Source organism: Natrix helvetica (assembly GCF_964273705.1).
Source record: "Natrix helvetica genome assembly, chromosome: 3".
Classification (NCBI taxonomy): domain Eukaryota; kingdom Metazoa; phylum Chordata; class Lepidosauria; order Squamata; family Natricidae; genus Natrix; species Natrix helvetica.
The window spans coordinates 177,831,722-177,856,332 of record NC_138549.1 but is presented as its reverse complement, the minus strand read 5'-3'; the positions used below and the strand labels follow the sequence as shown (position 1 = coordinate 177,856,332).

General features: G+C 50.1%; 2 protein-coding genes across 2 annotated transcripts; both read right to left on the bottom strand.

Moving 5' to 3' along the window:
* Positions 1–21: 21 nt before the first annotated feature.
* Positions 22–11,945, bottom strand: WFDC10A (WAP four-disulfide core domain 10A). Its single transcript, XM_081946380.1, has 5 exons — positions 11,694–11,945; positions 6,283–6,453; positions 3,692–3,859; positions 1,044–1,180; positions 22–292 (listed from the first exon to the last, which is right to left on the bottom strand). The coding sequence occupies exons 1-5, from the start codon at positions 11,797–11,799 to the stop codon at positions 284–286; spliced, it is 591 nt and encodes a 196-aa protein (XP_081802506.1). The 5' UTR covers positions 11,800–11,945; the 3' UTR covers positions 22–283.
* A 5,432-nt stretch (positions 11,946–17,377) lies between these two features.
* LOC309390270 (boophilin-H2-like) lies at positions 17,378–19,586 on the bottom strand (the record flags this gene model as incomplete). Its single annotated transcript, XM_081949447.1, has 4 exons — positions 19,498–19,586; positions 18,383–18,521; positions 18,095–18,277; positions 17,378–17,556 (listed from the first exon to the last, which is right to left on the bottom strand). The coding sequence occupies exons 1-4, from the start codon at positions 19,525–19,527 to the stop codon at positions 17,378–17,380; spliced, it is 531 nt and encodes a 176-aa protein (XP_081805573.1). The 5' UTR covers positions 19,528–19,586.
* Between the last annotated feature and the right edge of the window lie 5,025 nt (positions 19,587–24,611).

The window sequence follows — 24,611 nt, the reverse complement described above, 5'->3', positions numbered from 1 at the left end:
AAAATGAAACAATGCAAGGGATTTGAGTGAGAGGAAAATGTCTTTTATTGCAGGGGATCATCTCCATCAGAAGGGGGCGGCGGGAAAGAAGATGAGCAGGGAGCAAGGAGCGAGAGGATGAGTAGGAGAAGGAGGGAGGGAGGGAGCAAGGGAGGGAGGGAGGAGGAGGAGCAAGGAGGGAGGGAGGAAGGGAGGGGGTGGAGGAAGGCTTTCAGCATAGCTAGGTCTTCACTTTGGGTTGGATCCAAGAACGGCCATCCCCAGAGCCGAACCTGGGAGAGGATCAGCGCTCCTGACGAAGGAAAGGAGAGAGATTCACCTTGGGAAGCAGCAGAGAGAACCCCCCCTCCCGGGGAGGGGAAAACCCTCTTTCCCCCCTCCCAGTTCACAGGCCCTGAGCTTGACCGAGTGGCAGGAGGACCCATCCATCAGGGAAGAGGTCCAGTCCTCAGGGCGTGGGAACATCTGCTTCACATCAGGGATTCTTCCCTTCCCATCAGGCAGGGGTGAAATCCGGCAGGTTCTGACAGGTTCTGGAGAACCGGTGGCGGAGAGCAGTCCGGAGAACCGGCAAATACTGTTTCTGGTTGGCCCCAGAGTGGGGTGGGAAAGGAGATTGTGCAGTGTCCCCCCCCGCCACACCCATCAAGCCACAGCCACAGAACCGCTAGTAAATTTTTAAAGATTTCATCTCTGCCATAAGGGCCTTCACAATCAGGAGTGGGATTCAGCTGGTTCGGACAGGTTCGGGCAAAGCGGATGTTAATTTTAATCTGGTTCGCCAAACCGATAGTTGCAAGGACTGGCTGACCCCGCCCACCCTCCCCTCCCCAGAGTCTCCACACGGCCCATTGTGGATGCCAGATAAGAGCAGGGCCCGCACGGAGGCCCTGGGAGGGTGAAAAACGGGCCTCCCAGAAGTTCCGGAAGTCCAGAAACAGACCTGTGTCTGTTCTCCGGAGGGCTTCCGAAGCCCAGGGGAGGACGTTTTTTCCCTCCCCGAGGTCTCCATCCCCCCCCCACTGCTGAAATGGGAGCCGTACCTCCTCAACCCCTCTTCGGCAGACGGTGCCACAGCCGGTGCCACAGCATAATAACCCATTTCCACAGTCGGCATCTGATTGGCATTGCGAAATACAGATGCCAATTTTGGGGGTTTTTGGACACCGTCTTCGTGGTCCTGCAAGAAAGGTGGCAACTGAATAACAGAGTTGGAAGGGACCTTGTAGGTCATCTAGTCCAACCCCCCGCCCAAGCAGGAGACCCTACACCATTTCTGACAGATGACAGTCCAGTCTCTTCTTGAAAGCTTCCAGGGATGAAGCTCCCACAACTTCTGAAGGCAACTTTTGTTCCTTTGGTTGATTCCTCACATTGTCAGAAAGCTCCTCCTTATTTCTAGGTTGAATCTCTCCTTGTTCAGCTTCCATCCGTTATTCCTCGTCTGGCCTTCAGGTGCTTTGGAAAACACCATGACCCCCTGCTCTCTGTGGCAGCCCCTCAAATATTGGAAGATGCTCTCCTGTCTCACCTGGTCCTTCTCTTCCCTAGACCAGCCAGGCCCAGTTCCTGCACCTGTTCTTTGTGTGTTTTAGCCTCCAGCCCCTTCATCCTCTTTGTTGTTCTTCTCTGCACTCTTTCCAGAGTCTCCACATCTTTTTTGCATATTGTGGCGACCAAAGCTGGAGACAATCTTCCAACTGTGGCTGTTTCAGGGGGAACCTGCAGTGTCCCAGGCCAGGAACGAACTGCTGAGAGGAGAGACCCAGGGAAGGGAGGCAGCTGGACATGGGTTAGAGGGTCCCCCACAATCTCCCAGCCCAGGGAGTGGGAACAAGGCTGACCACTGGGTTCCCCCCTCTCCTTTGTAACAAGCCTTCCACGACTGCGGCCTCCCTCGTTGGCCAACAGGATAATTCATGCCATTCTGTGAGGCTACAATTCTTTTCCAGGTGGCAGAAGAAAAGGAATTTAAATACGTTTTTTCTTCCCAAGAAGCTGCTCTGAGTCTCCCAAGCCACAGCTGGTTCTTTCCACTCTGTAGATCAGATCCCAGGAACTGGCTAAGAATCCAGTCCTCATGAGGGAGGAGTGTGGTCCAATGGTCAGTGCTTGAAGGCCATGCCCTAAGCAGGGCTGGAATCATCTGAGAGAGTCCTTGGCTTGCAACAGTTCATTTAGTGTTAACCGTTTGAAGTTACAACAGGATTGAAAAAAGTGACTTATGACCAGTATTCACACTTATGACCACTGCAACATCCCTGGGGTCATGTGATCAAAATTCAGAAGCTTGGCAACTGACTTGCATTTATGACGGTTGCCGTGTCCCAGGGTCATGTGATCCCCTTCTGACAAGGAAAGCCAATGGGGAAGCCAGATTCACTTAACAACCATGTTGCTAGCTGAACAGCTGCAGGGATTCACTTAACAACGGTGGCAAGGGAAGTCACAAAATGGGGTAGAACTCACTAAACAATTGTCTCGCTTAGCAATAGGAATGTTGGGTCTCAATTGTGGTTGTAAACCCAGCACTCCCTGCAAGAGCCCCCGGGAAAGATAGAAAACGCCTGGAGGTGGAGGTTCTACATACGGGGAGCCCTCTTCCCTCTGCTGGACACGCCTCGCTTTTTCTCTGGCCCTGGCTTCCCTTCCTGGCTTCTGCTGGGGAGCAAAGCCCCCGGGGAGGGTCCCAGGCTTCCCTTCCTGGCTTCTGCTGGGGAGCAAAGCCCCCGGGGAGGGTCCCAGGCTTCCCTTCCTGGCTTCTGCTGGGGAGCAAAGCCCCCGGGGAGGGTCCCAGGCTTCCCTTCCTGGCTTCTGCTGGGGAGCAAAGCCCCCGGGGAGGGTCCCAGGCTTCCCTTCCTGGCTTCTGCTGGGGAGTAAAGCCCCCGGGGAGGGTCCCAGGCTTCCCTTCCTGGCTTCTGCTGGGGAGCAAAGCCCCCGGGGAGGGTCCCAGGCTTCCCTTCCTGGCTTCTGCTGGGGAGCAAAGCCCCCGTGGAGGGTCCCAGGCTTCCCTTCCTGGCTTCTGCTGGGGAGCAAAGCCCCCGGGGAGGGTCCCAGGCTTCCCTTCCTGGCTTCTGCTGGGGAGCAAAGCCCCCGGGGAGGGTCCCAGGCTTCCCTTCCTGGCTTCTGCTGGGGAGCAAAGCCCCCGGGGAGGGTCCCTGGCTTCCCTTCCTGGCTTCTGCTGGGGAGCAAAGCCCCCGGGGAGGGTCCCAGGCTTCCCTTCCTGGCTTCTGCTGGGGAGCAAAGCCCCCGTGGAGGGTCCCAGGCTTCCCTTCCTGGCTTCTGCTGGGGAGCAAAGCCCCCGTGGAGGGTCCCAGGCTTCCCTTCCTGGCTTCTGCTGGGGAGCAAAGCCCCCGGGGAGGGTCCCTGGCTTCCCTTCCTGGCTTCTGCTGGGGAGCAAAGCCCCCGTGGAGGGTCCCAGGCTTCCCTTCCTGGCTTCTGCTGGGGAGCAAAGCCCCCGTGGAGGGTCCCAGGCTTCCCTTCCTGGCTTCTGCTGGGGAGCAAAGCCCCCGGGGAGGGTCCCTGGCTTCCCTTCCTGGCTTCTGCTGGGGAGCAAAGCCCCCGGGGAGGGTCCCTGGCTTCCCTTCCTGGCTTCTGCTGGGGAGCAAAGCCCCCGGGGAGGGTCCCTGGCTTCCCTTCCTGGCTTCTGCTGGGGAGCAAAGCCCCCGGGGAGGGGTCCCCCCCGCCTTACCTCTTGGTGCGCAGAACTGGGTGCAGGTCTCCTCATCCCAGAAGTTGTTTGCGTTTCCCCTGCTGCCCCTGTAGAGGAAGCTCTCGCAGGCCTTGGAGACGGGGTTGTAGAAGAAGCGGGACCGAAAGGCATCCCCCCACCCGGCATCACTGGGGAGTTGGCAGATATCTGGAGGGAGGCAGAAGATGCTGAGCGTTTGTTCTTCAAGCGCATTCCCCCCCCAACCTCCCCCCCCCAATCTCTTCTCGCCAATAATTATTGCTGGCCAATAATCAGCCATTGATTCAGCAAATGGTGAAAATGCCAGAAGGGTAGGCTCTCTCTCAAGACATGTAGCTTGCATTAGCATCTTAGAATTGGCCCAGGGCAGCACAATAGCAATAGCGCTTAGACTTATATACCGCTTCGCGGAGCTTTCCAGCCCTCTCTAAGCGGTTTAGAGTCAGCCTATTTGCCCCCAACAATCTGAGTCCTCATTTGACCCACCTCGGAAGGACGGAAGGCTGAGTCAGCCTTGAGCCTGGTGAGATTTGAACTGTCAAATTGCAGGCAGCCAGCAGTTACAAGAGGTAGCCTACAGTGCTGCACTCTAGCCCCTGCACCACCATGGCTCAGATCCCAGGGGTGGTTAAGCCAGGGGTGAAATCCAGCAGGTCCAGATAGGCTCTGGAGAACCGGTAGCGGAAATTTTGAGTAGTTCGGAGAACCGGCAAAGGCCACCTCTGGCTGGCCTCAGAGTGGGGAGGGAGTGGAGATGTTGCAGTATCCTTCCCCTGCCACGCCCACCAAGCCACGTCCACAGAACCGGTAGTAAAAAAAAAAAATGACTTTCACCACTTGATTAAGCAGTTTGTGTGGTGTGGCTGTGCCTCTTAGTCCTCTTATGCAGTGTGATTGTGTTTCTTCTGATGTGCACAAAACAGTAAGCAGGCACAGGAGCCCTGCAAAGGACGGTGGAAGTGATGGTTAGGAGATCAACGGAAGCCCAAAGTGTTTGAAACTTGTCTCTTTCCAGCCCGAAAGCACAATTGTGGCCAAGTGATTTCCCACTTAGAGACTGCTTCACTTAATGACGGAGTTGCCAGCCCCAGTTAGGGTCTTTAAGTGATGATTGTCAGTGTTAGTGAAAGGGAGCTGTGGGATCTGACCTACAATTGTAACTGCTTGAAAACGGTGGATGAAGGGCATGGTGGGTGGCCTTCAAACCCAACTAAGGTCTGTGGGAGGAGCAGATCTCACGGTTAGGTCCATCACTTGACCCACTGCCCTCGTCCGGTCATGGTTCAAACCCCCCACTTGCTCTCTGGTCTTACTCAGGAGCTTTTGCAGACGGGACCCTGGAGAGGTCAGGAGAATAACAGGGAGCTTCTTCTGGGAATACTTGAGGCAGCAATTAAGATGCGGGACTTGTCAACCAGATGATTGGCAGTTCAAGACCCAAGGGCTGCATGACAAGGTGAGCTCCAGTTACTTGTCCCAGCTCCTGCCCACCTAGCAGTTTGAAATCAGGAAAATGCAAATAGATAAATAGGTACCACTTTGGTGGGAAGGTAGCAGCCTTCCTTGCACCTTGGCCACGTGACCACGGAAACGTCCTCGGACAACGCTGGCTCCCTCGGCTACTAAACGAGAGGAGCACTGCCCCCTAGAGTCAGACGCGAATGGGCAGGGGAAACCTTTACCTTTAAGACCCCTAAGTAGCTAACTAACAGCTGTGTTATCTAAACATCCCTAAGAATGGAGCCCCTTCACCCCTGGCATTTTTTCCAGAGCCTCTTGGTTAGCCTGGCTGCCTCCTTTGAATGAAATTTCAAGTTCCCCTTTTTGCCATTTCCTCCCTCTGGATTTTATTTGGTCCAAATTGTGGGATTATTTTTTAGTAGTAGTAGTACTAGTAATACTATTATGACTACTACTACTAGTAGTAGCAGCCCCCCCCCCCCAATGCCATCACTCTGCTGAACACCTGATTCCCTCAGTGCTGTTTTAGGATTAAAGATATTTACCCCGTAGTAGACTGTATTGCTATTATCTTTCTCACCTTCTCTACTATCTTTTCTTATTGGTATCTCATGATTTACCACTTGTTTTCATCTTATGATTAATGATTGCAACTATGATTTATGGTCTATGACTTTTTACTTCGTTGTTCGCATGGACACTGTGAACTTCTGCACCAGAGACAAATTCCTTGTGGGTCAAATCACATTTGGCCAATAAACATATCCTATCCTATCCTATCCTATCCTATCCTATCCTATCCTATCCCATCCCATCCCATCCCATCCCATCCCATCCCATCCCATCCCATTCCATTCTGTAATTCTGTTCTATTCTGTTCGATCCTATCCTATCCTATTCTGTGATTCTATTCTGTTCTGTTCCATTCCACCACTCCTATATTCTAATTTTCTATTTTGTTCTGTCCATATTTTCTAGTCTGTTCTGTTCCATTTTTTCTTTTTTCTTATTTTATTCTATTCTCTGTTCAGAGAGAGCTTTGAGTGCAGAAGGGTCTGTCGAATGATGAAAGAGCCCCAACCCCCCTCCCAGCTCAGCCTTCTCCCCCCTCCCCCGCCCAGGTGGCTCACCACGGCTGGCACAGGCCTGCAGGCATTGCAGCTGTGTTGCGAAGTTGTTTCCGTTGCCTTCGCAGCCTCGATGGACAAACTTTTCACACACGCCTGCCTGGGAGTTGTAGAAGACCCGCAGGGAGGAGTCCTCGCTGCACTTTTGACGATCTGGAGGCAACTGGCAGAAGCCTGGAGGTCCCGGAGGGGTTTTGAGGCGGGGGGGGGGAGAGTTGTCGGTTTTGCCAGAGGTGGGAGAAAGAGAATAGGAGGAGGAGGAGGAAGGTGCATTAGATACGTTCACCCGCTTGGTTTGTTTGTAAAAAAATAATAAAGGCAGGAGATAAATAATTCAGTAAATATATAAAGTAAATATTGAGAAACAAATATTTAAAATAAATATTTTATTTATAAATAAACTATAATATAAAAATATAGTATTTATAAATATATAAAAATAAATATTTTATGTATATTTTATTTAAATATAAATCTGCTCTGATTACTGTCACCCCTCCTGCCTTGGGTGGGGCCCCTGTTTTTGCAAGTGGCACATAGGAATTTCGGGCAAAGCAACTGCAGCTTCTCCGTGCTTCAGGCAGAGACTCTTAGCAGGAGGAGGATGAGCTGAAGTCTGGAAAGCCTCCCTCACTGGCTCCTGGAGCAGAGGAAGGCCAGCAACTCAGTCAATCAGAACAGAGCTGGAAGGGACCTTGGAGGTCTTCTAGTCCAGTCCCCCTACTCAAGCAGGAGCATCCATAACTTCTGTTCCACTGGTTAATTGCCCTCACTGGCAGGAAGTTTCTTAATTTCAAGTTGCTTCTCTGCTTGATTAGTTTCCATCTGTTGTTTCTTCTCCTGCCCTCAGGTGCTTTGGAGAATAAGTTGACCCGCTCTTCTTCTGGGGCAGCCCCTAAAGTACAGGACTACAGCTAACCCCCCTAGTCCTTCTTTTCTCTAGACTGGCTAAACCCAATTCCTGCAATCGTTCTGTGGAAAGTTATCACCCAGCCGTCTCCCAGAAAAATGAAATATCCTAGGAAATATTGAAAAGGCAGAATATTACATTTCCCTGGCTGTGAAAAGGAAGAAACATGTTTAAAGAGAGAATAGCTCCCTGTAGCTTCCTGCCTCCACCCACTTTGTCAATGGGCCATTAAGAAGGCCAAGTCCCTTGACATAATAAAGAGTTCTCCCCTTCAGCTCCAGGGGGATGGGATTAAGGCATGATAATATTGGTCCTTTACCCAACTCCCCACATGGCATCTGAGAACTCAACAAACCTGGATTCAAAACGCAGCCTAGAGAGTTGTCCCTGCATGGCCCCATGGGAATCTGACAACCAATCAGAAGACAAGCTCAAGATCAAAGCCCAGAGAGGGCATAAAACCAGGGACTTTCAGCATCTCAGCCCTTCCTTCTCTTCTCCTCCACCAACATTGAAGCATGTGACCACCTTTTCTGTTCAGGAGCTCAAGCCATGTGGTCCTGTCCACCATTAAAACCATCTTTCCAAGCAGCCTCCGTGTCTCCCATGTCTTTTTCCCCACTTGGAGCCGAACCCAGAAGGACATTTTCTTTCAACAGTTCTTCATATGTTTTAATCTCCAGAACTGTAATCATTTTAGTTGCTCTTCTCTGCATTTTTTCCAAGGTCCAAACTTTATTGGGTCATCCTCAGAATCCCCACATCTGGATCCAGGGCTTTGATCCCTGGCACTGGGTCACAAGGGTCCCCAGGAACAAGCCCCCCCCCCCATCAGCCCTGCCTGTCTCACACTGAGACTGGTTTCGGTCAAAGGAGAAGTTGCCTTCACAGCTGATGTTGGAGGAATGGAAGGACAGAACAAAAAGAAAAGATATCAAAGTATTTTCATTTGGCTGCGAAAATGGAAAAAAATCATTGCAAGTTATTCATAAATAGCAGAAACTTTAACAAAGTAAATGAATCCTTTGGCAGGATGTTTACTAAAGGTGGATAAATTCCCAGTAAGTCACACACCACCGTGTCCTTTGGGTTCGCCCATGGAGGAAGTTTAACTCCAGAGTAGAGAAGCGAGCCCAAGAATGTGGGGTGTCTGGAAGAAGCAGGTCAAGGTCATGGATGCAAATCTCCCCCTTCCCCAAGAAGAGCAAACTGCAACCCAACCGGCAGCATCCGGGAGATGCTCCTGGCAATGATACAAGATATAAGATACAATAGCAGAGTTGGAAGGGACCTTGGAGGTCTTCTAGTCCAACCCCCTGCCTAGGCAGGAAACCCTATACCGTTTCAGACAAATGGCTATCCAACATCTTCTTAAAGACTTCCAGTGTTGGGGCATTCACAACTTCTGGAGGCAACTTCTGTTCCACTGATGAATTGTTCTAACTGTCAGGAAGTTTCTCCTCAGTTCCAAGTTGCTTCTCTCCTTGACTGAGGGTGGGATAGGGTCTGCAAGGTGCGCCAGCTGAAAAACAGGTCTTGGGAAGGAGAGGGTCCCACTCTGCAGCAGGCCAAGAAACCAGGCTGACTGCTTGCTTCCTGCCTTGGGAGGGGTGGGATGCCCCTGCAGGAAAGGAGGCGCACTGGAGCCTGAAACCCACCGCAGGGGAGACAGGAGAGCAGCCTTCCAACATTTGAGTGGCTGCCACACACAGGAGGGGGTCAAGCTGTTTTCCAAGGCACCTGAAGGTGAAACAAGGAACAATGGATGGAAACTGACCAAGGAGAGATTCAACCTGGAAATAAGGAGTAACTTTCTGACAGTGAGAACAATCAAGTAATGGATCAGAAGTTGCCTTCAGAAGTTGCAGGAGCTTCATCCCTGGAGGCTTTCCCAAAAAGTAGAGAAGGGAACAAGGGGATCAGCCACATTGGACTTAATTCTCACTAACAGAGAGGAAATGATAGAAGGTGTTGAAGCCACAGGAACCCTGGGGGCAAGTCACCATGTAATATTGGAATTCAACATTATGCAAACACAAGCAGTAGAACAAAGTGAAACCAGAGTCTTGGACTTTAAGAGAGCTAATTTCAATAAACTTAGAGAGAGCTTGGGAAAAATTCCATGGATGAGAATCCTCAAGGGGAAAGCAATTCAAGAAGCTTGGGAAATTTTGAAAAATGAGATTACAAAAGCTAAGTCTAGCACAATACCAATGAAGAAGAAAAATAACAGCTCCCCCCAAAAAGCAGCATGGCTGCATAAAGAACTCTCTGACAAATTGAAAGACAAAAAAGATAAGTATAAAAAGTGGAAAGGGGGAGACATAACTAAGGCAGAATATCAGCAAATAGCCCGAGCATGTAAAGATGAAGTGAGGAAAACTAAGGCTCAGAATGAAGAAAGGCTTGCCACAAAAGTAAAGAATAACAAAAAAGCTTCTTCTGACATGTTAAAAACAAAAAAAAGTTAAGGAAACAATAGGTCCATTGCTGGGAGAATGTGTCAAGAAGGTGACAAGCAACAGGGAGAAAGCAGAACTATTTAACTCATATTTTGCATCTGTCTTTACACAAAGGGATAAAATAGTCCAACCTTATCAAAAACAGCACCACAAAAATCAGATTAGGAACAACAAGTTGAAATAGGGAAGAAATGGTAAGTGAGCACCTGTCTACCCTACACGAGTTCAAATCACCAGGGCCGGATGGATTTCACCCCAGGGTTCTGAAGGAACTGGCAGACGAGATCTCAGAACCATTGAATTATATCTTTCAGAGATCCTGGAGCACCGGGGAACTACCAGAGGACTGGAAAAGAGCTGATGTGGTTCCCATCTTCAAAAAAGGGAAAAAATTAGATCCAGGAAACTACAGACCTATCAGCCTAACCTCAATACCAGGAAAGATTCTGGAAAAGATAATCAAGCAACGAATTAGCGAACACCTAGAAGCAAACAAAGTAATAGCCAAAAGCCAACATGGGTTTGTCAAAAACAGATCATGCCAGACTAATCTTATTGCATTTTTTGATAATGTGACAAAATTAGTGGACCAGAGGAATACCATCGATATAGTTTATTTGGACTTCAGTAAGGCATTTGATAATGTAGACCATAACCTACTACTAGATAAAGTAGAAGAATGTGGGTTAGACAGCATCACCACCAGATGGATTGGTAACTGGCTGACCAACCGCACTCAACGTGTAGTCCTCAATGGAACTGCATCTACATGGAGGGAAGTATGCAGTGGAGTCCCCCAAGGCTCTGTTTTAGGCCCAGGACTCTTCAACATCTTCATCAATGATTTGGATGAGGGAATAAATGGGGAACTCATCAAATTTGCAGATGACACCAAGCTGGCAGGAATAGCCAACACTCCAGAAGATAGGCTTAGGATACAGAAGGATCTTGACAAACTTGAACATTGGGCACTATCTAATAAAATGAAATTCAATGGCGAAAAGAGTAAGGTTCTACATTTAGGCAACAAAAATGGAATGCACAGGTACAGTATAGGTGGTACCTTGCTCAACAGTAGTAACTGTGAGAGGGACCCTGGAGTATCACTTAAATATGAGCCAGCCATGTGCAGCAGCTGCCAAAAAAGCCAACACAGTTCTAGGCTGCATCAACAGCAGGGGGTTGGACTAGAAGACCTCCAAGGTCCCTTTCAACTCTACTATTGTATTGTATTGTATTGTATTGTATTGTATTGTATTGTATTGTATTGTATTGTATAACAGAGGGATAGAATCAAGATCACGTGAAGGGTTAATACCACTTTATAAGGCCTTGGTATGGCCACACTCGGAGTACGGAATTCAGTTTTGGTCACCACGATGTAGAAAAGATGTGGAGACTCTAGAAAGAGTGCAGAGAAGAGCAACAAAGAGGATTAGGGGACTGGAGACTAAAACATATGAAGAACGGTTGCAGGAACTGGGTATGTCTAGTTTAATAGAAAGAAGGACATGGGGAGACATGATAGCAGTGTTCCAATATCTCAGGGGTTGCCACAAAGAAGAGGGAGTCACGCTATTCTCAAGGGACCTGAGGGTAGAACAAGAAGCAATGGGTGGAAACTAATCAAGGAGAGAAGCAACTTAGAACTGAGGAGAAATTTCCTGAACAATTAATCAGTGGAACAGAAGTTGCCTGCCGGAAGTTGTGAATGCCCCAACACTGGAAGTCTTTAAGAAGATATTGGATTGCTATTTGTCTGAAACGGTATAGGGTTTCCTGCCTAGGTAGGGGGTTGGACTACAAGACCTCCAAGGTCCCTTCCAACTCTGCTATTGTATTGCATGTATTATAGAGACTGGACTGCCATTGGTCAGAAATTTATAGGGTGGGTGGGGGGTAGGACTAGATGACCTCCAAGGCACCTTCCAACTCTCTTAATCTGTAATCTGTAACCCCAAAAGAGAAAATAGTCCCAGCCCAGCCCAACCAGCTTCTTGGGTCCATCTCCCACCAAGGTCTACTCCCGTGGGTCTACTCACTGTTCAGCGGTCTCAGGCTCCCTTCATCACCCTCTCCACCGCTGGTAGCACGGAGCTCAGCAGAGAAGGAGAGGAGCAGCCCAAGGAGAAGCAGCTTGGCCCACATGGTCTCTCAGCGGGAAGGAGGTTTCTTGGCCGAGGCAGCGGGAGCCTATAAAGGCAGAGAAAGGGGCTGGTGGCGGTTTAACCGCAGCTTTGAGGGACTTTCCCAATGCAGAGCTTCCTCTGGACAGGAGGGCCAACCTCAGGAGGATGAAGAACACAGCAGCGGTTTGCTGGAACGCAACAATCTTGTGTAATGGTTGAACTCCACCCAGTGTGCTTATTGCAATGGTCAGGAAGGGTGGGGTGAGGTTGGGGTTGGGCTGAACCTCCTGGACTGGCAGCATCCAACACAGCCTGGCCTGCCTCAAGAGCCCTGAGCGGTGGGGGATGGACAGAGTCCCCTTTCCAGAGGAGGCGGGGAAGAGAATGGAGGTGGTAGAGGGACTCCCATGATCTCCAAGTTCGAAAGCGAAGGTGGGGGTTGCTTCTTCTTTGGGGAGGGGAAAGAGGTGAACCCGTCTTTTGCTCCCTTTGAGGTGCATGGACCTCAAAAAGAGGCAGAGCAGGCAAAATGTAGGTAAATTCTCACTGGAGGAAGGGGATGACTGGGGGCTTCTTGTTCTGGCCGAAGAGACAAGGTGGCGGCCACCAAGCTCCTTCAACCAAGCAGACGCGAAGGGAGTGTTTCTTCTTCACCTTCCCTTTCAAGGTAGAGCCCCACGTGGTCTCTGCAGGGTCTCATCCCACAAGGCACAGCATTCTCAGCCACAACCTGCTGGCTGGGAATTCTGGGTATTAGAACTGGAGGAACCCAATATGATCGTTCATGGTACCTTCCAGGTGGTCAATGGGAGATATGCGACTAAAGCATTTTCTCCCTTTGTCTTTTGTCCTTTTCAGCTGCAAATTTTTGAGAAATATTTGCTTCTCTCTCGGTTCTTCTTTTACACTTTAGGTGGGGATGTTACTTCAGAGAAGACCTGAAAGGTGACAAAGATTTGAAAAAGAAACATTTCCTCTCCCTTGCATTTGCCTGAGGCTCTGATAAAAGGCACGTTGGATGCTAGTCCGGTTTCTTTCTCACCCCGGGGACTATCAGTCACTGGTGCTGTTACATACGGACAGACGGTATGGTAGTTTCCACCAAGGTCCTCTGGTCCAGGGGGGGAAATACTCAAAGGTGATTGGTTAAGACATCTGACAGCTCCCTATAAAAGGGCTGCTGCCAGACAGAGTCTTTGCTGGATTGTACAGAGTTGTCACTTAATAAAGAGCTGTTGTGGCTGAAGCCTGCCTCTTCCATTCACCCAATTTAACAGGTGCTCTTTCCCACAACCTTCCTCTTAAGCCCAGAGTTTCCCGAGATTAGCAGTTTTAAAATGAGTGGACTTCAACTCCCAGAATTCCTCAGCCAGCATCTTAAAGCCGCCAGGGTTGAAAAACAAGATCTCAGTGCAAATCTTGGCCTCCATGTCAGTTTCCTGATGTCAGATGTCAGGACACAAAGAGAACATTTTGTGTCACCACCGTGTGAGGAACATTTTGTTCCACCTTGTTGCACTCTATTGACCTGGTGGATCTGTGCCAGGGGAGGGAAAGTCTGCTTCAGATCCATTGTCTTCTGAATCTGGCTGGGAAGTGGGACCTGCCATTGCTGGGCTGTCTCCACCCTCCTGGCCACCTGCCCATTTGCCACAGGTGAGGGGTAAGGCCGAAGGGCTCCCCCTCCCTTCACACCTGCAGAAGGAGGGTCTCCTTGGGCAGCATGCAAGATAGCCCTGGACCCAGGAAGACGGCGCACCTCCAACACCAACTCTTGTGGAGACACAATGGGTGCGAGTGTGGGAAGAAATTTCCATCTGGTTCAGTTCCAAGCTGGGAACACGGAGGCTGACTGGAAAGACGGTTTAATGATGAAGCAGAAGCACACGGGACCATGGGGTTGAGAATGGGGTGGGGGGGTGGGGTGTATTTATATCTTCTGTTGGGCCTTCCACGGTGCAAGAACATGTACTCTAAACCAGAAAATGCCGCTATTTTAAGTATTTTAAGGGTTGGAGGAAAAATCCATCTGGTTCATTTCTAGCTGGAGGCTGATTGGAAAGATGGTTTTATGATGAAGCAGAAGCACAGGGGTTTGAGGTCCTGGGCAGTTGATCACATGGAGTTGAGGGGGGGGGGGGCTATTTATACCTTCCATTGGGTTTGGCACTTGAGCTTCCTGTTCCTGTGCAAGAACATGTACTCTATGGGCTGTTGTCAGACTCCCATGTAGGGGGTCATGTTTGTCTGAGCTAAGTTTGGTTGAAGTTTGGAGGGTGGTGCAATGTCCTTAGGAGATTGTGCAATGCAGTGAGCTCTGTGTCTTAGTGGGTTAATCCTCTTATGTCCTGGAGGGTCATTTCTTAATCCCCCCCCCCTGGAGCTGAAGACCTTATGTCTTGTAGATAGACTGGCCCAGTCCTTCTCAATGGGCACCAAGTATCTGCTGGGGGGAATGTGCTGAAGCTCTGAGTTTCCACCTCCCTTAAGGTTTTTATTTCTCTTTTAGGGGAAATATTTTATCCTGCCTTTTAAAATATTCCTCAAAATATTTCATTCTTCAGGGGTGGGTGGTTGTGGGATGCTAACTTTCTACAGGAGAACAAGTTTCCACGCTGTCAGCAGCAAACACCATCAAAGGAAGGGACAGGTGGAAAGGAGAAAAATACCCCAGAAAGTCCAGTTGCCTCTTGGGGAAAAAACACCTTGGGGACAGGTGGAAGTGGCCTTTCCCTCAGAGGAGGGTGCCCCCCAAGCACCTATATTAGGAAGGGGGGAGTGCTGTGTGAGAGAAGTTTTAAGGTATGTTCAAATGTTTTATCCTTTATGCTGTTTCCGTCTTCCTTTAAAACGTGAACAGAGTCCATCATGGTGTGAGCATCTGTGTCTCCAAGTTAATCACATTAGCAAACTTCCTCAAACCCCAAAATGTTACCCAGATGTGATGTCTATGGACATTTGTGGTCATCCAGGCTGTGGTCGTTCCAAAGGTGCTTTTTCAAGAGGCAACTGGACCAGTGGTGGAATTCCAAACTTTTTTTTACTACCGTTCTGGGGCCGTGGCTTGGTGGGGGTGGCAGGGGAAGGATACTGCAAAATCCCCATTCCCTCCCAATTGGCTGGGACTCGGGAGGCAGAGAATAGATGGGGGCGGGGCCAGTCCAAGGTGGCATTTGCCGGTTCTCCCAACTACTCAAAATTTCCTCTACCGGTTTTCCAGAACTGGTGGGAACCTGCTGAATTCCACCTCTGACCTGGACCAGAAAGTCCAGTTGCCTCTTGAAAAGGCACCTTTGGGACATTCTGACCTAATCCACATATTAAAAGATAAGATCTGCAAAATTATTACAGCAGAACTGTATGATCACAGGACTACATACATATGCACACAAGGACACACACACACACACACACACACACACATGCCCCTCAGCACGTAGAGGCTTCCACACCCCTGTATACAGGTTCCCTGTATAAAAGGTTACTACTTAACCTTTCCACCCATTTAACTGCAGCCTCCCCTAAATGCAAACTCTTTTGCTTTTAGGAATAAACATTTCCTCTTTCCTCACAGCTGACTGGATCTCATTTTTAGTTATTCTTGTGCAACCCGAATACAGGAGCCAGAATATGATTTGATTATAAATGGGGTCTTGCACCTGCTACCTAGCAGTTGCTGGACTTCTTTCCCCGTGGCTTCTTTCCCTCTGCTGCAATTCAGTGGGGTGGGGAAGCTGCATCTCTGGGTCACAGTCCTGCTCCGGAGGCCCCCAATGAGAACCCGGAAGGGTTGAGCAGAAGGGAAGCTGCCTTGCAGGAGGCATCGCTGCCTGTTTTGCCCTGTTTACGTGGCAAATAGAAGCCTGGATCTGTCACGGTCTGTCTCCAGGCATGAGCTCTGGATGTCCTGGGCTGTTCTTTGTTTCCTGCACAATCCACACTCGCCTGGGGTGTTGATCTCCCAGTCAAGAACCAGACTCAGAAGAAGGAGAGAGGGTGGGAGGGGGAAGAGGAGGAGAGGAGCAGGGGATGGGCAGGAGAAGTAGGAAAAGGAAAGGAGGGGAAGAAGGAAGAAAGTGGAGAAGGGAGGGAGGGTGGAAAGAAAAGAAAATAAATAGGGTGGTGATAATACAAAACAGGAGTACGGGATGGTAAGCAAAGCAACCCAGAATGTATATTTTAACTTTTTATATGGAAAAACAAATATGTAAAAGCGATAAAGATAAATAAGAACGATAACCATGCAAAGGTATACCTGTAACTATATCTAAGAGAATAAAAGTTTTAAAAAAAACCTTTTTTTAAAAAAAGAACAAGACTCAGAGCATGCAGGGAAAGTTGTTATTCTGGAGAAGACAGGAAATAAGCACCGAAAGGAATCTGGGCAGAATTTGGGATCACCCCAGTGGAGCCTCACTGGAGACGCAGCAGGGCCTCGGGGGATTGCATTTGCCTTGTGAAGAGAAAAGAGGAGTGGTGGGTGGGCAGGGGGCTTCTGCTCCTGTTCCCAAGCCTTGGCTAAGCAGCAGAGAGGGGTTAGCCTTGTGACGGGGGGGGGGGGGGGGAGAAACCAACTCACAAGCTGTGTCCCAGAGTCAAGAAGACCCCCAGCAGCCCTGAATCGGTCCCTCTGCTTTCTTCTCCTCCCCATGCTGGTCCTTTCCCCCTGCTGAGACAAGGGTTGCCCACTGGCCCTTCAGCGGGTGGAGAAAAATCCCCTGGTCAGAGATGCTACTGGGCCAATCCCTCCTGCACCTTCATGCCGTTTATCCTCATTTTGCTGATGAGCAGACCAAGTGAGGGGTTCCCAGGTTTGGTGCCCTTCCTCCAGCCCCTCACCAGCCAGGAAGACCACCTCCCCCAGTCATGGCCCCATGACAGGACTGCCCATCTAGGTGTCTGTGTGATGTAAGTTAAAAAAGTGGAGTGGGTGTCAACTCCTAAAGTTGCCATGGTGAAGAAATACTTTCAGATCTCAGATTATCGCAGCAGACTTGGGAGGGGTGCACCTCATTGGGGAATGTGATTTATGACACAGACTGAGCAGAGGGAAGGAACAGGCGTAAAGTCCAGCTATAATTCAAATAAGGCTCAGCTCTGACTACAAAAAGGTCTTGCCAAAATAAATGCTCCTAATAAATGACTAATTTTCTTTTGAAATTTGGCTCCAGACTCAGGAATCAATTAGGGCATTTTTTTGGAAACCTAACAGAGATTTGAATCACACAGTCACAGCCACTGCCACTCTTTTGATTAGGATGTGTCCACCCTCATTATCATTTGGTGTTGTGTCACATCAGCCTTGTGCAAAATGGGGAATGAGCTGAGAGTGAGCAGAAGAGTCTCCCGCTATTGGGCTCATTCAGGTAACCACAATGACTGAGTTTTTACTCAACACACAGAGGCCATCGGACGATCAGTTCCCCAGTGAAGTTGGAAACACACTCAGGACTCTGAGGACAATGGAAATGAAATGGAGGACGACACAGGTGACGCCTTAGGAGAAATGATTAATGACCAAACTGTGTTTAAGATTAAGGTAGGGCTGTTTTTACCAGACACAAGCTTTGTGCATATTCGCAATCTCACATATGTTCTTAATCCTTACCGAATCCCCCACAGACCATGTCACATTCCACTTTTGTGGAGAAGCGATTCTCGTTGCCACCACACAACCAATTGGCAAATGTTTGACACCTTTTGGTGTCCCAGTTGTAGTAACATCGTAGCGAAAGTCCTTGACAACGACTTGGAACTGCTGGCAGTTTGCAAACCCCTGTAGGGAGGGAATGAGAACAGGAGAGAAGGAAAATGAGACGGACAGAGAAAGACTCTCTTCCTTCCAAGAAGTGGGGTGGGCCCCTTTCTCTGAAAGCCTTAGATGGATCCAAAGGTCTACGATTTGATCTTGTGTGGGACTTAATGGGTCCTGTGGAAAAGTGGCCTCAGAATGAGTGGCAGAAACGCTGGCATCTGTAGCGGCCTGAGGGAACGGCCTTGGGGGACAGGAGCAGAAGCTGCAGGTGAAGGAATGGTTGGAGAAGAGGCAGATAAGTCCACACAAGGAAAGGGGGCCTGGAAAACATCTCAAAAGGGACCCACCCTAGTTTCTTGCCCTGCAAAGGTGAGGAGTGTTAGGTGTACTGTACTTCCATGGTTGCAGGGTTCTGTAGTGTCCCTAATGAAGTGAGTCACAAATAAAGACGTTTAGCTAGAAGCTTCCTGTCTGGACCAACTCACTCATAGAGGAGGGAAGTGTTGGTTTTCCAGCCTGACATTTCCAGGGACTTCAGTGCAATACTCATCCTATGTACCTTTGCTGATTTCCCCACAGGCCTTTTCACACTGCTCCCTGGTCTCAAAGTTGTTGCTGTTGCCCTCACAGCCATGGTAGACAAATGAGATGCATGTCTTCTTCTCCGGGTCATAGTAGAAGCGTTGCAACTTCTTTGAGCAGTTGCCCTGGTCTTGCGGCAACTGGCATCGGTCACTGCAGACTGAGAGAGAGGGAGAGTGGGGAGCTCGCTTGGCCTCTGGCTCAGGGGCTCAGGCAGAGGATGGAGGGGGAAGGAAACAGGTGGTGGAAGGAAGCCTGGACACACCTGAGGGCAGGCAGCCTAGGCTGCAGCCGGCGAAGCAGCACTTCTCGGTCAGGGAACAGTCACAGTCAACATTGCAGGTGTTGTTGCAGGGAACAAAGGTCTTTTTTTTCGATCCTCCTGGGACACACGCCGGGATGTTCTAGAATGAGAGGGAGTGTCAGGTCCCAAGAACCAATCAGGAGATGTAGAATTATTTCTGAGCAGTTTCCTTTACTGTTAGTCACCTACAGACGGAATCTTGACAGACTAAAACAATTATTTGCATATTATAGTGCTCAGATCTCTAGGATGGAGCCGCTATCTTATGTCTTTTCTTCATGACCGAACTATCTACATTGTTCTGCCTCTTTGTTCTCTGTAATGCAGCCCCTCCCTTCTGTGAATCCAGACTGCATTCCACAACAAGCAGGGAGGGGAGGCAATTCCTCGGATGGCAGAGACCTCACCCTGGTATAGGTGTCTCCTTTCCTCCCGTGCTCTCAAATTAGTCAAGAATTGTCTCCCACAACCACAACCACCCCAGGCAAGGTCTGGTCCTGGAAGCTTGGAAGATGGGAAGCACTGGGGACCTGGGAGGACTCACACGACCTAGGCCCGGTCAGGGAAAGGTTAAAGATCCAGTCTCTGTCCCTGTGCTCACCTTGGCTAATGTTAATCTTGTCTGGGTGTCTTTGTGGCTTAACATTAGGTGCACACCTGGCACATTTCTTCCTTTACGAACCATATTACACATGTGCAGGAAATGGGTGAATTTGGGAACCAGCTGAAGTGTATGATGTGAATAGACCAGTGGTGGGATTCAATTGTTTTTACTACCGGTTCTGTGGGTGTGGCTTGGCGGGTGTGGCAGGGGAAGGATACTGCAAAATCTCCAATCAGCTGGGAGTCGGGAGGCAGAGAATAGATGGGGGTGGGGCCAGTCAGAGGTGGTATTTACCGGTCCTCCAAACCACTCAAAATTTCTGCTAGTGGTTCTCCAGAACTGGCCAGAACCTGCTGAATCCCACCTCTGGAATAGACCCAGGGTGATATTGTGGGCTTGTTGTGCCTATCAGACCCTGCTGCATGGATGGTGGGGGCTGTTAAGGGGGAGGAGAGAGAGAAAGGAGACATACCTTCCAAAGCCCCCACGCATAGCTTTCCATCCCCAAAGGGGCAGCACTTCTTTTGGGGAAAAGGAAAACAAATGTTGCACTCCTGGTCACTGTTGCAGTTTGCAATGCAAAGAGGGCTGCCTCTGATGCTGTTGATTCTGGCTGAATCAACACTGGGCACTATCCCATGGCACCTAGGGAGAAAAGGGGGAGAAAGAAGGGAAGAGGGCATTCAGTCACCGAGAGGGGCTCACACCCTAGTTGAAGAAGAAGAGGCCCTCTCCAAATGTGATGGCACCTTACTCAGCCTGGCAGGGGCATTGTAGGCCTTGGGTTTGGCCATTGGAAAGTATGAGGGGGGGGGGCTTTTGCCTTACATCCCATGAAGCGGATGGAATGGTCTATGTCACTGTGCCATGGGTGGGTGGGAGGGGGGCAGAGGGTGCTTTTACAGGGCTGAAGGCCAGTCTTGAAGGGTCCTCTCTAGACACTTTATTCTACCCTTCAACCGCTGGGGAGGCTCACTTGAGCTAGGCTGAGCTCTCATGGCAAAGCTTTCCTGGACTGTCTAGGACAGAGGTCTCCAACCTTGGCAACTTTAAGGCCTGTGGACTTCAACTCCCAGAATTCTTCAGCCAGCAAAGCTCCATGATGCTTTGGAACAGTCTAGGGCAGTGATGGCAAACCTATGGCACACGTGCCACAAGTGGCACGCGGAGCCATTTGTCAGGGCACGCGAGGCGCTGTCCTGTCAGCTGGCCAGCGCACATGTGCACGCTAGCCAGCTGAGTTCAGCTTTTTAAAAGCTATTTTTCGCCTTCCCCAAGCTCCAGAGTCTTTATAGGAGCCTGGGGAGGGAGAAAAGAGCATGTAAAAATGGGGGGGGTCGCGTGTTGTGTGCACATGCGCACTGGGGGGGTCGCGCATTGCGTTATGGGTGCGGCACACCCACACACGACCCCCTGCTCTCCCCCCACTTGTGGCACGCGAGCCAAAAAAGGTTCGCCATCGCTGGTCTAGGGGAGATACTAACTCCGAATTGCAGGCGGTTGCATTTGAATGCACCCCTGTGCGTCACAATGGTTTGGGCCTCCACTGTGGCGCCATCTACAGGCAACTGCTGGTATGCCTGCGCCATATCTAATTTTGCAAAAAATTTTCCTGGCCCTAGTGAATGTAGTAGGTGCTATACAATGGACACAGTGTAGGCGCTTTGTTGCAGCGCGTTATTAATTGTACATTTATAGTCCACGCAAATGCGGACTGACCCATCCGGCCTGACTGGGGTCACTATAGGGGTCAGCGAGCATGGTCGACTGGTTCTAGGATCCCCTGGCTCACCAGTTTGTCAATTTCCCTATCAATTTTAGGGCAGAGGGCGAAAGGCACTCTCCTGGGTTTTAGCCTGATAGGCGCGACGTTGGGGTCCAAATTAAAAGAAATTGGCGTCCCCACATACTTACCGAGGCCGGAGCTGAAGACATCCTCGAACTCCTTAAATATCGCCTTGGCGCCGCCGTTCGCGATGGTGTTGATGCCGGTGACTTTCAAGCCCAGGGCTTCGAACCAGTCTAGCCCCAGGAGGCTTTGTAGTGGTGTGTTGGCCACAGTCACGGGCAGCTTGGTGGCGATGGCCTTGAATTGGACTCGGAAGGTGCTCTGGCCCACGATGGGGACTCGGTTCCCCTGGTAGTCGTGCAGCATGATGTCTGGCGTGCGAAGCTGCCGCTTTTTTAGGCTTGGGATGGCTTGCTTCAGGGTTGACCAGGAGATGATCGTGAGTGACGATCCAGTGTCGACTTCAAGCTCACAGGGAGCGTCCTCAATGAGGACCGTGACTTTCAGCTTTTTTGGCCGCTTTGTGCGGACTTGCCCTATCATGGTTTGATAGGTTATCAACGGTTCTCTCTGTGTGTACTCTCTCTGTGTGTACTCTCTCTGGGCTCTCTCCCTGGGTTCTCTCTCTGGGTGCCCTTGGTATTTTTGCCAGGCCCCTGGGTTGGGCCTCTGTTGGCGGTTTGAATTTGGCTGCCAAGTGGTGGCAGGGACTTCGCTGTGCAACACTTTTGCAATGTGCCCTCTTTTATCACAACGCTGACAGGTTGCGTCCCGGAATCTGCAGGTAGACCGGGCATGGTTCCCTCCGCAGCTTGTGCAGGGCGGCAAACGGGAGTCAAATTTTTGTGCCGGCTTCATGCGACTACTGCGCATGCGGTAGCTGTCATTTCATTCGCTGACAGAGGTTTCTCGGTCTGTGGCCTTGTGGTGGATGCGCGCTTGCTTCATATTGGTTTGTGGCACGTTGTGCTGGCACTGCAAGGCTTCCATGGACCTGTCGGCTGATTCCGACGCTCTGGCTTCGTCAAGTGCAATCTGCAGAGACATGTTGGATTTTGCTAGCAGGCGTCTCTGCAGATGGATGTTCCGCACTCCGCAGATCAGGCGATCTAAGATTTGGTCGTCCAGGTCACGGAAGTCACAGTACGTTGCTGCCTTTCGCAGAGCTGCAATGTACTGGTTGATGGATTTGCCTTCTTTCTGGTTCCGCACGTTGAATTTGTGGCAGTGAACATGTCTGGAAGCTTGGGCGCATAGTGCGTTCTTAGGGTCTGTTTCAGGGCCGCCCACGTAACTGCTTGGATCGGAGTTGGCTCCGATAGGTCTTTTGCCGTCTCGAAGACCTCTCGGCCACAGTAGCCCAGGAAAAGGTTTTTCTTTCGGGAGTCTGGAACCCCATGAGGTCGTTTGCCTCGAGAAAGCATTCAAACCTCAGCATGTAGGATTCCCAGTGTTCGGCCACTGGGTCGTACGGAGTTGGCGGGGCATGCATGGCCATTTTGACATGGAGCGATTTGCCGCTTAAAATGGCTGCTCGATGCCGCGCCGATGCTCCGGGCTGGATTCACTTGCTGGATTGACTCGTTGCTCGTTTTTCGCCTTATCTGCCTCTCAATCCCACGTTCATCGCCAGTGTTAGATAGGGCAATGAGAAGGTAGACTCAGGTTTAACGCAACAACAGCTCTTTATTTCAACAGTCAAGTATGTACAATCCAGCAACTGTTAGGTCTGACAGCTCTCCTTTTATAGGGAGCTGTCAGACCTCTCAACCAATCAGATTGAACCTCTGTTCCCGCCTAAACAGAGGACTGGAGTGGAAACCACAGTAGCCTGTGTTAATATCTAACACCCCTGTCTTTCATCAGACCAAGGAATAGATGGGGATGGGGGGGGAGGAAAGAAGGGAGAGTTAGAAACAGTCAATGTTGACGTTGTAGCTTTGCTCTTAAGATGAAGAGTGGGAAGAGGTCATACACACGGAGGGAAACAGCCAGATATGTGATGGGGAAAGCAAGCAGGATGCCCTGTGGGATTCCTGGGATGGGCAGAGCAACAAGCAGGGCTTTTGAAGGACAACATACAGCTGAGAGCAAACAGTGATCACTGCAAGGCAATGGCCAGTTTGGACGAGAGAGGGAAGAAGACGGGGGAAAGATCTCTCAGCGGCTGAGCCTGCATACTGATAAGAACATATCAAAATGTAAATATACAGGTGGAAAAATGATATGAATTGACATATGTTAAATAACAATTATAAGAATGTATATCTAAGGATGAATTTGAAAGGAAAAATAAAAACCTTTTTACAAAAAAAATTGTTATGTAAAGAAACTGACTCCGGCAGTATGCTGTTCAATAAGCATTGTATACGAAGAGAAAATGGATAAATAAATACATAATTTTAAAAGGAAGCAGGGAAAGTACCCAGTCTCGCAGGAAGTGGTGGACGAGGGCTGGACCTCTCGCTTCCTATCAAGGCCGACTGAGAGTGACCACAGAGAAAGGAAGAGAACCAGGACAACAGAGTCCCCCACTTCCCATCCCCAAACCGCCCCAGAAGGTTACCATGGCTGATGATATTGAAAGCCCCCAGGAGGTCAAGTAGAGGGAGGAGGGACACGCTACCCCCCATCCCACTCCCTCCAGAGACCATCAAAAAGTGGCCCTCGTGCCATCTCCATCCCGTAGGCAGGTCTGAACCCTGACTGGAAGAAGTCTAGATGATCCATAGATCTTCAGGAGCCTCTGGAGCTGCAACGCCTTTTCACCAGAAATGGAGGATTAAAATTGTCTTAAGAATCCACTGATGGCCTCTTAAGAAGAAGGCAGAGCACAGCCTCCTTAAAAGGCAATGGACCCCCTCCCACAGGGAAGCCCCAACCACTCCAGAACTGCTAGCCATAACCCTGGTCCTAACCCACCTAATTATGCACCCAAAGACACATGTGCTGAGGACTTGCTGCTGGTTCCCTCCCTCCTCTCCTCCCTCCTCTCCTGAGCAATGGACTTGTCCACCTGTCCTTCTCAGTTGCCGCTTTGAAATCTCGTGAATTGAAGTCTATGACGGATCCACAGCCTTTGCAATATTGTCAGTGATGATAGCCTGTTCCTCCTTTCCTTCATCATTTCTCCTTTCTCAGCCCCCTTCCTTCCTTCCTTCCTTCCTTCCTTCCTTCCTTCCTTCCTTCCTTCCTTCCTTCCTTCCTTCCTCCTTCTCTTCTCATTTCCTCCCTCCCTTCCTCTTATTCTCACATTCCCTTCTCATTTCCTCACCTCCTTTTCTTTTCTTCTTCTTTCTTTTTTCCTTTCTTTTATTCCCCCAAGAGAGCTTTGCTAGACAAAGGCCACCTGGCCTGCAGCTGACCTCCCTCCCTCCCTCCAGCCAAACCCTCCTCTCACCTGGGGAAATGCAGCAGCGCTCACTTTCGTTGATCTCCTTGTAGTCATTGGCATTTCCATAGCAGCCTCCGTAAAAGAACCGTTCGCATCTCTTGGACTTTGAGTTATGGAACCAGTGAAGTTCCAACTGGCCACAGGGACCTTTCTCTTGCGGGAGGTCGCGGTCATCCGGAAGGCAGAGCATAAAGGCCAAGCATGAACGGATGCCCCACCTCTGAAGTGGGCATGGGCAGGAGGGCACGGCGACTGTCCCCCACCCCTCCGTTGCTCTTTTGCCAGTAGGCGGCTGCACAGGGCTCCGTCTCCCAGAGAACATGACTCAGGGGAGGCGCCCAGCGGAGGCCTGGCTGGCATTTACTTGGCTGGAAAGCAGAGGAATCGGATGGAGGAATCCCTT